At 45.7% G+C, this 12,243-nt stretch overlaps 1 protein-coding gene across 3 annotated transcripts in view; it reads right to left on the bottom strand.

The window, feature by feature from the left end:
* SCAMP4 (secretory carrier membrane protein 4) overlaps positions 1–12,243 on the bottom strand; it is a 31,066-nt gene that overhangs the window by 10,465 nt on the left and 8,358 nt on the right. For all 3 annotated transcript variants that reach the window (XM_019513309.1, XM_019513311.1, XM_019513310.1), the window contains 2 exons: positions 9,819–9,947; positions 4,270–4,426 (listed from right to left, as the gene is read on the bottom strand). In XM_019513309.1, the coding sequence (XP_019368854.1) occupies positions 4,270–4,426; positions 9,819–9,947 (286 nt within the window). The remainder of the gene's footprint in view (positions 1–4,269; positions 4,427–9,818; positions 9,948–12,243) is intronic.

Here is a 12,243-nt window from a genome sequence, read left to right as displayed (position 1 = left end):
TAGGGGAGTCCTGGTCCCCGCACAAGAAAAGAGAGGCAAAGAAATTGTTAAAGAGGTCTGCTTTCTCCTCTGGTGCAACCATCAGATTGCCTAGCATATCCTGCAGGGGCCCCACATTACCCGGTGCCTTCTTCATATTCTCTATGTATTTAAAAAAGGACTTCTTCTTATCCTTCATCCTTGATGCTAGCCCTAGTTCCGTATCTGCCTTAGCTTTCCTAACAGCCCCCCTACAGACCCAAGCGGTGGAGGTATACTCCTCTTTGGTGATAGCCCCTCCCTTCCACTGGGTGTATGCCTCCTTTTTGAGAATCAGGCATTCCCGAATGCCCTGGTGAGCTAGGGGGGCTTTTGGACACTCTTGCCCCCTTTGCTTCTCATTGGGATTGTCACCCCTTGGGCTCGCAGTATCACTTCCTTAAGGAACGACCACTCATCTTGGGCACCCAGTTCCCCTACTCTCCAGGACCCCAGTGCCTCTCCCACTAATCTCTTCAACCTATTGAAGTTGGCCCTCTTGAAATCAAGGGCTACTGCTTTGCTGCAGGCCCTTGACACCCTGCGCTGGATGGTGAATTCCAGCAAGCGATGATTGCTATCGCCCAGGTGGTCGAGGACCTGGAGGCCCCTCGCCAGGTCATCGCCTGTGGCCAGGACCAGGTCTAGCAGGGCATTCCCCCTGGTGGGGCTGTGCACCTCCTGGGTTAAGTGGAGGTCCTGTATTTTGGCGAGGGACCTTCATGAGTGGTCAGACCCGGATGACTGCTCCTTCCAGCAGAGGGTAGAGGTCAATGAAGGATCTTGCCCTGATTTCCAGTTACCCCAGAGGTGTGAAGTAGATTTGGTGACCTGCGATTCTTTCAGACATTCAGATCATGGCACATCTGTTGCAACAGAAATGATTATTCATTCCAGTACCTAGATTAGCAAAAGGATGATGTCTGAGGCTGGATCTTGAGCAAACTGGGAATGTGGAAGGGTGAAGGAGTCTTCACTTGAGGGGAGGCGGGGGGAAAGCAGCTAGAGGACGCAAGTGGTGGAATTCAGATCCAGCCTTCCACTACAAGTTTGCAACACCTCTGCTGCCCTGCCAAGGCTCCAATATAATTCAGCTCTGGAAGTGGACATGTGATGAATGCTTTCTGGAAACATCTACCAAGCACATGATTTTAACAACCATGGCTGTAACTTTCTGGGATACGTATGACAAGTAGGCTTGACTTACCTTTCCTGAAGTCAGAGTGGCTGGGATCAGTGGGTGTTTACAGACGTGCTCCAGGGGTTGGTGGGGGAGGGCGCTTTAATGAAAGCAGCTCTGAGAGCCGCTCTAATTAAAGTGCCTGCAGCATCACATGCATCAGCATCCCCATGCTGAAAAATGGCAGCGGGGGTGCTTCAGCTAAAGCTTGTTGAATGAGCTTTAGTTAAAATCGACCTGCTGCCATTTTTCAGCACAGGGATGCGGATACGCATGACACAGGAATCTGCTGGAGCTCAGTAATTGCCACGCTCCAGCAGACTCAATTAATTGCTGCAATTACAGCGTATCAGAGCAGCCTCACTGCACGTGTACAGGCGCCTAATCTGGCTATGCTACTCCTTTCCAATAACGGATTTCCTCTAATGCCCCTTATTTTAAGTCTCCCCCACAACTAAATGTCAAACTAATTGTTTTGTGGTTCATTGGTCTCTCCCTAGGGTCTTGATTACATTCAGAAGTATGTATATAGGGTACCCTCAAGGGTCTTCCAGCATTCAGTTGCACAAACACATACAAGCAGCATTAAAAAAAAAATAACTAGGAACTGTCTCTGAGAAGCCGAGAGGAAGACAGTGTGGAGGAGTAATTTTTCCCAGACTCTAGAATGGAAAATGCTCTTTGAACAGAGTTCTGCTACTGACTTGGAATCCCCAGAGGCTCCCGAATTAGGAAAGGGGAAGAAAAACCCAGCACGATACAGCAAAGATTCTCAGATTTCATTTAGTTAAAAAAACCCCCAAAAGAAACCAAATAACCTCAGATGAGTCCAATTCCTTCACTTCCTGTTAAAAATTCTCCTCTCTTGCCTCCTACAATTTAAGTTACTTATTGGCTAACATTTTAGTTCTTTCCATTGTTAACAGTCACATTACGTTAGTGTTCAAAACAAGCACCTGAGAATAGATTCAGGACAACACTTAAAAATATGCTTAAAATTAAGCACTTGTCTATGCCCTTCTTTGATCTTGGGCCCCAAAAGTTGATGTCGATTCCAATCAGCTGCTTCTACTTATTAAGAATTACCATATTTTCTTGCATGCAACATGCCCTGGAATAACACACTTTGTTTTTGAAAGGCACAATGAAGGAAAAAAAAAGATCTTTTCTTGTTGTAGATCTGGGGCGAGCAATTATTTCGGGCAGAGGGCCACTTACTGAGTTTTGGCAAGCCATCAAGGGCCACATGACAGGCAGCCAGGGGCAGATAAATATGAATTTTCTAAACTTTTTAGGGGTCCCGCGGGCTGGCTAGACTGGCCTGGTGGGCTGCATCCCGCCTGCGGGCCACATTTTGCCCACCCCTGTTGTAGATGAACAGCCACAGCTATGGAGTGAAGCCTGCTCATTGCTCTACACATTGTGAACTGGGTGCAGACTTTACTTTTACCCAGCCAAAGCTTAAGCAGTAAAAGCTGCTGTTGCCATATTTCTTCACATATGATGTCCAATATCCAACTGCTGGTTTTGGGGGGGGAAAAATGCATGCTGGGTGCCAGAAAATAAGGAAAGTCTCTAACGAGGGACAAGATGATAATTCAAAAAATAAATTAAAAAAAATCTGAAAGTGCTTTAGTGTTGGGAGGGTAGCAGAGTGAAGGTAATCTACAGAAGAGGGGTGCTGGGTGCCTGGGTTCTGGTGCCAACTTTGACAGCAACTCACTGTGCGAGATTGGGCAAGTTGGTTCCCCCCATTTTGCACAGAGGAAATCAAGAGCCCCTGGAAGAGAGGTTGTGAGGCACTGTACATTAATACTTTCAAAATGCTTTGCAAATCCCATTAGGTGCTACAGAAATGCAAGGCACGATTAATTTTTAAACTAAATTAATAATGTAGGAGGAGTTTAAATATTTGTGCAGCTGGAGAAGGGCTTGAGACTACTAAGCTGATTTTAGTTAAAAATAAGAGCAGCTACATGCTGCATTAGAGCTGGAAACAGGAATTTTTAGTAACTTGTCACCAACGGTCTTCCAGGAAAGAACTGAGAGCCATAAATTTCCAACAAGCTTTTAAAGACAATGTCTCCTTTAATGTTAGAGGGATGTAGATGTGTAACTAGCCCCATCACAGGAAAATTATTTTTCAAAGTGAAAATAAATGGTTATTTTGATGTGAATATTAAAAGCTCTCAGAAGGGTGAAACTAGTTGGCGCTGCTGGTGACGTCAGAAAAGACAAATCAGTCATCAGCAATTCAAACGCTTGTCTCAAGCCATGCCCCTGATGCATCAGCCTCTATTTGAAGTAACTCTCCACAAGAGGTCGTTCAGTCTCCGTGATCTTTTCAACCCTGATCTGTTTGTGAACGAGAATGCAGCTTGCGTGTCACGTGGTGTTTTTTGTGGGAATGGAGAAGTCTCAATACTCATTTCATTCTTTACCCTGCCTGAATATTTGCGGTCTGTATCCTTCCTTAACCAAGCCCTGCCCTTTGTCTTGTGTTTTCACGCTGTAAGCCAGTGGTATTCAACCTTTTTTCATTTGCAGATCCCTAAAAACTTTTGAATGGAAGCACGAACCCCTTTGAATTTTGAGTGTGGGTATTTACATACTTTTGATTGATCATAGTCATCTTTCGCAGACCCCTTAGACACAACCTGTGGACCCCCAATGGTCCACAGACCACAGATTGACAACCACTGCTGTAAACGATGTGAGGCACAGACCATCTCTTACTCAATATCTATACAGCACTTACTACAATGGGGTTCCTGTTAGCTGCTACTGGTAGAACAAAACAGGTAGGTCAAGCTGGCATTGAATGCTAGCAACGCTCCACCACTCTCAGCATGGCTAGATTCAAACTGTACGCTCATAGGTGGGAAGGCCTTCATCCTAAATTGCCACAAACTAGTCAGACACTTTTAACCAAACGTTTTTGCACCTTAATACTCCACTTCTCTTCTCACAGCCCTCACTCTTTCCCCCAAGAGACAGATCCTCTTGTGGTCACTGAAGTCCTGATAAAATATATGCTGAAAGAGCCACGCAGAAACAGGAGAACCACTTACCGAAAGGCTTTGTATACGGGTCGGAACCAGCATATGTAACTGCAAGGGCTGAAGAGAACAAGCCAAAGGATGGCCAAGCCAAAATTGACAGGATAACCACCAGCAAGCCACCATGCCAGGCAGGCAATAATATTCACCAATAGTGTGATGCAGTAAACTGTGAAGAGAGAACAGAGAGTGTAGGCAGTGCTGTTTGTTGGCTTCAGAGAAAGACTGAAAGATTGTCCCTGACTAAGCTATCCTAGCCAATTGTCTGTTTAACCTATTCTTGAACATTTCCACGGATAGAGATTCCACAGCTTCTCAGGGCAGCTTGTTCCAATGCTTGACCACCCTCAGGGTCAGAAAGTTCCTCCTGAACTGCAGCCTAAATTTCCCCTGCTGCAGCTTGAAGCCATTGCTCCTAGTCCATCCCCCTACGGCCACAGAGGAAAGCCTATCTCCATCACCTCTGTAACTGCCCTTGAGGTATCTGAAGGCTTATCAAGTCTCTCCCCTCCACCCTCCGTCTTCTAATCTCCAGATTAAATAAAACCTAGCTCTCTCAACCTTTACTCTTAAGCCTTGCCTCCCAGGCCCCTAATCATTTTTGTTGGACTCTTTCCAACCTATCCACATCCTTTTGAAGTGCAAGGCCCAAAACTAAGCACACTACTCTGGGTGAGGCCTTGCTAGTGCTGAACAGAGTGGGCGAATCACTTCCTGTGATCTGTAAGTGATGCTCCTGTTAATACAGCCAAGGATGCTGTTGGCTTTTTTTTTTTTTTTTTTGCAATAAGAGCACACTGTTGGCTGATGTTCAGTTTATGATCTACCCTCAGGCCCTTCTCTGCAGTACTGCGGCCTAGCCAATCATTCCCCAGTCTACACGTGTGCATGCAATTATTCCATTCCAAGTATAGGACTTTGCACTTATCTTTGTTCAATCTCATCTCATGACAGTTTGGATCCTTGCCCTGCCCTTTTAGTGTGTCTGTGACTCTATACAACTTTGTGTCATTGTTACATTTGCTGAGCTTGCACTCAATCCCATCATCCAAATCATTAATAATGGTGTCGAACCATATCAAACCCAGGACAGACCCCTGAGGAACCCTGTTTGATACCTCCTCCCAACTAGATATTGAACCATTGAGGATTACTGACCACAAAGAACAGTTTATTCTTCCAGGTTATAGACAAAGGGATATGCGGGTTATGTCATGTCAGCTTCCCAGTGGGCCCGATACTAGCAGAAAGATCAAGGAACTCATGTGGGGACACATCACTGGAAAGAGTAATACAACTGATAAGCAAAGGGAGCAGGGAGCAGCTGAAGATCAGGTTTGGCTGACTACTGGTACAAATGAAAAGCCTAATTCGTAGTTATACAAAAACCCCTTTGATACCAGTGATGTACAATGGCCTTTGAAAGCCTGGAAATACCCTTGTGAAGAGAACACCCTTTGCAAAAACAACTGCCTTGGTTAACAGACATAGCAGGGCATCTCTGATGGGCTTGTTCCCAGCACAAAAGTAAGGGTAGCTATTGTCTGATGAGAAGCAGACGTGGTTATTATCTGCTTCTCAAAACCCAAGGGAAGCAGTGTTGAAATTACTGCAGTCCCGAGGCTACTCTAATACAAACCCTGAATGAGCACAGAATAAGGAAGTACCAGGCACTGACAGAAGTGACATTTGTCATGTGATCAGCCCCTGAAAGTGCTCTACAGCTGTGCCCTGTCAGAAGTGCATGGCTGCAGAACACTTTAAAAGTGCCCAATCACTCAACAAAATAAGCCCTCATCTAATGAGGGCTGAGATGAAGGCACTCCAAAGCAGAGTGCCTTCATTAACTCCTGTCAGTCCCCATGTGCAATCTGGGCTGGGCTGATGCAGCCCAGCCCTGCCCCTGTCTGCATGATGGGAGGGGGCAGGAGGGAAGAAAGGGAGCTCTGGGCTGGGCTTTGCCCAGACCGAGCTGCACCCGGAAGGGTGGAGTGGAGCCCCCCCACCTTATGGCGCTGGAGAGAGGCCTTTCCCTCCAGCTGAGGCTGGGCAAACCCCAGCCCAGATCTCCCTCCCACTTCCCATGCAGCAGACAGCACCAGAGCTGGGGGGAGTGGGGTGGAAGCTAGGACGGCTAGCTTCTCTCTGCTGGATTGTCTCCAAAATGGAGCTCAATCCCCCGCACCAAACAGCAAATGTCTACTGGTTTGAGAGGGAGGGAGGGAAGTCACTTTAACTCATGGTTCTTTCTGTGAAGTGCCACGAGTTAGAGTGGGGAGCTGCATGCTGTCAGTGCCCACTGAAGTGAATTAAAAGCCACTTGTGGGCCCATTCCTGCCCCTTCGGCAGGAATAGAACAAATAACGCTGAAGTGTAAGGAGTGCTAGCATCACTTTAAGCAAAGTTGCTACCCCTCTACGTATGAATAAAGATTACTGTCGAGGATAATGCATACACACTAAGAAGTTCTACACTCTGCAGCTTCTGTATGTGGAGCTCATTCCCTGAGACTTTAGAAATAGAGCGGCAGCACTGAAAAAGAGGTTAATGTTACATCTCAACAGAAACATGGCCTCACAAGTTTGACCAAACATACACAGAAACCTGCCTTCTTCCACCTACCTACCTGCCTGCTCCTCCGGCCACTTAGGGATGTTGAGCAATTAAGAAGTTACACGCTGACACACCGCACTAGGAAGATAAACAGTTGGGCCTTTTGGAGATGTGTTTTATTCCAACTGCTTATACATTTAATGGTTGGGTCCTCTTTATTTTAACAAACTCTTTCTCTCTCAATTGCACAGATATTGCTCCCAAAACATTTGTTAACAGCTAAAAGGTTAAGAACAACTTTGCTTTAAATGCTCTGGTTCGTAGAGGCCTTAAGATTTAGAAAGGGAAAAAAGAATCATGTAAATTAATCAGGTAGAATGGGTTAAAACTGTTAACCTGAGATTTTGGAATATTTAGTTTGAGAACTCATGTGGAATATTAAAACAAGCCAATAAAAATGCATTGAACTAACAGTGCCTTTAAAGTTGTAAAGCAGAACAAAAGAGGTTCATTACATGACTTCTATAGGAGTTTGTTCTCCAGTAGTAGGAGTTCTGGTATAGGTTTTCCCAAATCTCCATCCATCTTTTGTTATTAAATGTTCAGACCCAGTTAAAATAATGAGCCTTCAGCCATCTTTTTATACAGGTTCCCATTTTAAATATTAGCTTAATCTTTTCTGCTCTCTCCTTTGTGCAAGTGATTCTTTTACTTCTCTTCTTCCACCCCTCCCAAAAAGCCAGATAAACCCAAACAAATGTGCAGCAGATGGAAATCTGAAATTCATAGCGGAAAGCTCAGGTCTGCGCAGACATACATGAGCCCAGTTGTTTAAATGGCTGGAATATTTCCATCTTTCCATCAACTTGAATGAGGGGCTTTGTTGGGGAGGGGAGGAGGGAGTCGCATACAAAGGCTGCTTTAGAGCATACAACATTTAACTAGTTAGTTTGGAGAAGGCGAGCAGTTTCTTCAGGGATGAAAATTACAGAGCTCATTTCAGTCTCTCTAAATAACAAAAGAACAACGGAGTGATAGATTAGACTATTATTTATAAGCACACAGTACTTTCACACACACACCCCATACATTTGGAATAAAAGCCACCCCATCAATTGTATATTATATATCCCATAGTGAAAGGAGGGCAGGTGGAATGGCAAGCATTTTGGGAAGACCGGTTTGGGAGAAGGGATTTCCCCCTTTTCCAGAGTATTTCCTCTGCTCTACCCTCTTGGTTTCTACCGGTTCAACCCTTCAGGTCTTTCATCCAATTTCCCCTTCCCCTCTCTGTACAACTGTTCCCACTCCTGCTTTCCATCTGGGGACAAAATGATTCCATGGGAGAATAAAAGCTCAGTGGAAGCCAACAGTACAGCCAAGGGCTTCTAATCACATCTGGCCAGTTGTGACTATAACAGAAGCGCTGCCCATCTAATCAGATTGAGGGGAGCTCTGTACGCTAAGGAGAACTGAAAATGTAGGGAATCTTCTGAAAAGCAGAAGACTCCTCTTGGGTTGGATGGGGGTTATCAACACTACAGCGAGGATTTTACTTAATGCTATTTGAGATCTGAAAGAAAAAAGGAAAAAGGAGAAGAGACAAGACCCCACAGGTAGAAAGACTACTGATAGTTTGAATGAAAGAACAAGAACAAACCAACAAAAATCCATATGCTGTTTTAAGCCTTGAGCCTGCAGATAGGCTCATGTGATAAGAACCTGACATCCACACAGAGTCCTATTGGAATTAAGAGTATCCCCCAAGTGCAACTGATCACAGGATATATGCTTAAGATGCAAGGACCATAATGTAATTCCCTTCCTATTAGGGCTTAAGAAATGCCATCTTGAATCAGACCAAAGGTCCACCTAATCCAGTCCCTTGCCTCTGACAAGCAGTAGACACTTTAGGGGGTAGAATATATGAACAAAGCATGACTAATGACTGAACTAGTTATATACCATCCGGGGGCAGATGAACGCATGGGTGCACACTCAGGGGCAGGGGCCCCCTGAGGCAGCACAGCCCAGGCAGGCATCCTGGCTGCGGGCATCCAGGGCAGGTAACATGAGCCTCCTCCCCTCCCCTCCAGGGCCAAGCATGTACCTCTGTGCAGGTGGCGGCAGCTTTCCAGAGCTGTCTGCTGCCAGGAGGCCCCATGGGTGGCCGTGTTCCCACTCTCTGCTGGCCATTGGCACCAGCGCTACTGGGACAGAACAGGACAGAATAGCCCCTGCCTGCTGCAGCCAGGAGAGGGGCAAGCAGGTAGCCAGGGGTGGGTTGGGCCCATGGCTCCCCACAGCCAACCCTGTCCCATCCCATGGCACTGGGGGATTGCAGCCCCAGCTGTGCGACACCCACTGGGCAGAGAGGCCAGGTCAGGCCGGAGCCATGACCAGGGCTGCCTTCACCTCAGTGGTGCTCATGCCTCCTGGCTCACTGCAGATGCACCAAAGAGGCCAGGCGGGCTCAGCCACAGCCCCCTGGTGGGTGCAGAGGAAACCTGCCATTGTCTGGTGGGGGGCCTCCAATTTTCTGTTTGCCCACGGCACCGTTAAATCTTAATCTGCCACTGACACCGTTTGCCTCTATAGCCTTGTGGTAGTGAATTCCACACATTAAATACTTGCAGTGTAAAAAGTATTTCCTCCTCTTTGTTTTAAACCTGTCTCATGATAATTTTAACGAGTGCCCCCTACTTCCTCTATTCTGGGACTTGGTGAATAACAGGTGCTATATTTGCTGTATTCACAACTTTCATGATTTTAATTCTATATACAGCCTTTTAGAGAACTAAGATTTTTTTTAACGAAGTTTTGTGGTTAGTTTTAGAATCCAACCACACACCATGCTACGGCATTCTAGAAGAAGTGCTGCATTTCTGATACATGAACACTGCTGAAAGTCTAAGGTAGGTGATGAATTATTGAAATCTGTATTTTTTTAGGAGTTGCTGAGTCTAATATACATAATTTCTTAAGTGTGTTTTCATCATTTAACTTACAGATCCATAAATGGTAGATTCTCTTCACCAGAGTCCGATGGTCTATGGGGATTTCATCAGCGAAGTTCTGGTAGAAGCAAGGTTTCAGAGGAATAAATTTCGGGAGCGGTGGAAAGTTATTCACTTTTTCTACAAAACAAAACATAGTTTACTGAACTCAGAATTATTCTCTTGGATTACAAAATAATCACATGACACTCCATGTGCTTTCCCAGTATTCACTGGTATAGGCAGTATCTGGGTATAGGTTCTTTACTATTCATTCCATCCAGGAAGAGCACAGACCAAATGCAGATGCTTCCTCAGCCTGAGGAAGGGTATTTGTACAGGTTTTCCTCGTCAACCACTGGGGTTAGGTTCCTGAAAGTTTCCATGGTTGGCAAAACTGTATTGGAAAGACAAAAAGCTTATGGGGAAAAATAGCAGGTGGCAGGCTGATGCGTGGCCACAGACTGTGGTTACTCAAAACTGTATACTATGGTAGCCAAAATGGTATATAGAATATTAAGTGTGGATACCTAGGCCTTGGTGTCCACAATCAAGATGATCTCAAGGCAATGAGAGAGACCTTTGGGAGACTAACGTGTCAGAACTGGGTTTATCCAAACTGCCATTAGTTGCTGACAAGCTATGCATTTTATTATATACAATATGCCAGCCTGTGTGTTTCTACTTGTTTTGCAATAGTTGTTTTTGCCTTTGAGTGCCGATTCAAGTTTGATTCCATGGCACTGTGACTAACTGTCCCAAGTCTTCTTCAGCACCAGTAAACAGAATTAAAAACAACTGGAGGAAGAGTGATGAAAAAATGTCCTGGGAAAACCTCCAAATGGCACAGAAGACAAAAGGAAATGTCTGAACATGAACTGTCAGTGCAAGCAAGTTCCCAATCTCTGGCCATTATCACTGTGAGAAGATCATTAAGAAAGCTGTTTCCGCAAAACTGCTTTTTACTGCTGGCTGGGAGCCCTCTAAACCTGCAGTCAGATCTGAAAGAAGAATACAGTCTTCGATTTCCTTTCTTTCCCTGAAACCCCCCCCAGATATTTTACAATCTGGTATACACAGGCTCCTTAAAATATAGCTACGTCTGGGGTGAGGAAGTGGCAACTCTCTGGCATTCAGCATACTTCTACAACAAAGGAAAGGGGAAATTCTGGCCACTATATTACTACCGAAGTCCTATAGCAAAATGATATAATTGTCTAAGTAGTATAAACTGCACAAAGTAAACCGCATTGTGCTAAATATATCCACCTTGGAAAGGTGGAGTGCTCGACTAAACTTGTCCTTCTGGGGAGGCTACAGACCAAATTTGCTAAAGCTTACAGCACTATATCTGAGTGGTGAGATTCCCACTGCTCCCTTCCTCTTTCATAGAGGATAAAAGTAGAGGAGCATTAGAAGGGAAAGGGTTATTGCAACAGGCTTTTCCCTTATTTTTTGCCTAATAGTTCACAGGAATCTCACAAACTCCGTTTTCTAGGAAACCAGCACTGTGGGACGTGCAAGTGGCCAGAGGCCACAAGCACCCCGACCCCACTCAGCCACAGATGCATCCTGCTGCATAGGCGCCTTGTGCTGCTCCAAATTGCACCATCCTACCCCCTGTTACCAGCCCCAAGAAGCACCCTAGGCCCCATCTTCCAGGTTGATGCTCTTCCATGACTACTTTTTAAGTCAATGAAAATTCAGACTGCTTATCCCTTGCTTGGGTTCATTATAAGCATCTACTGAGCACCACACACTAAAACGGAGTGCAAAGTCCTGGCTCTGGCAGTGGGGAGAATGGGGGATGCAGCTCTAACGTCCAAAGCAGAGCTCTCTCCAGAAGAGCCCTACCAATAAGAGTAGCCTTCTATACAGTAAAAAGAACAGTCTTTGTCCACGTCCTCCTTTTGGATGGTGCCAGCCCCTTATTATCCCCTGGTCCCCCTGCCCTTCATTCCAAATGTAGTTAGACACCTTAAACCAATGCAGAAGCTCCTCTATTTCCATCCCCTACAAACAGGGAAGGGGGCCGTGAGAATCTTACCACTCAAATATGGTGCTGTAAGCTTTAGCAAATTTGGTCTGTAGCCTCTCCAGAAGGACAAGTTCAGCTGAGCACTCCACCTTTCCAAGGTAGATACATTTAGCACAATGCAGTTTACTCTTTGCATTTTGTACTGCTTAGACAATTACAATGTCAGCCCAATTCAGTGGCTGAATCTCCAAATCCGAATTGACTCAGGGGACCAATTAAAAGGTCCGAATCTATTCGAAGCTCTCCGAATTGATTTGGAAAAGATTCCAAGAGCTTTGATTTGGGCAGTCCCTGCCCACTGCAGCAGGGGGACTCTGAGCTGGTAAGCAGGGGGGCTGGAGGAGGGGGAGGGTACCATGGGGGGGACCCCTGCCAGCTCCCCCCCTCCCCACCCCCAGG

This window comes from Gavialis gangeticus, unplaced genomic scaffold (assembly GCF_001723915.1).
Source record: "Gavialis gangeticus isolate Ggan-Ray unplaced genomic scaffold, GavGan_comp1, whole genome shotgun sequence".
Lineage (NCBI taxonomy): Eukaryota > Metazoa > Chordata > Crocodylia > Gavialidae > Gavialis > Gavialis gangeticus.
Note: the sequence above shows the minus strand (reverse complement) of the source record. Positions and strands in the feature narration are given on the sequence as shown.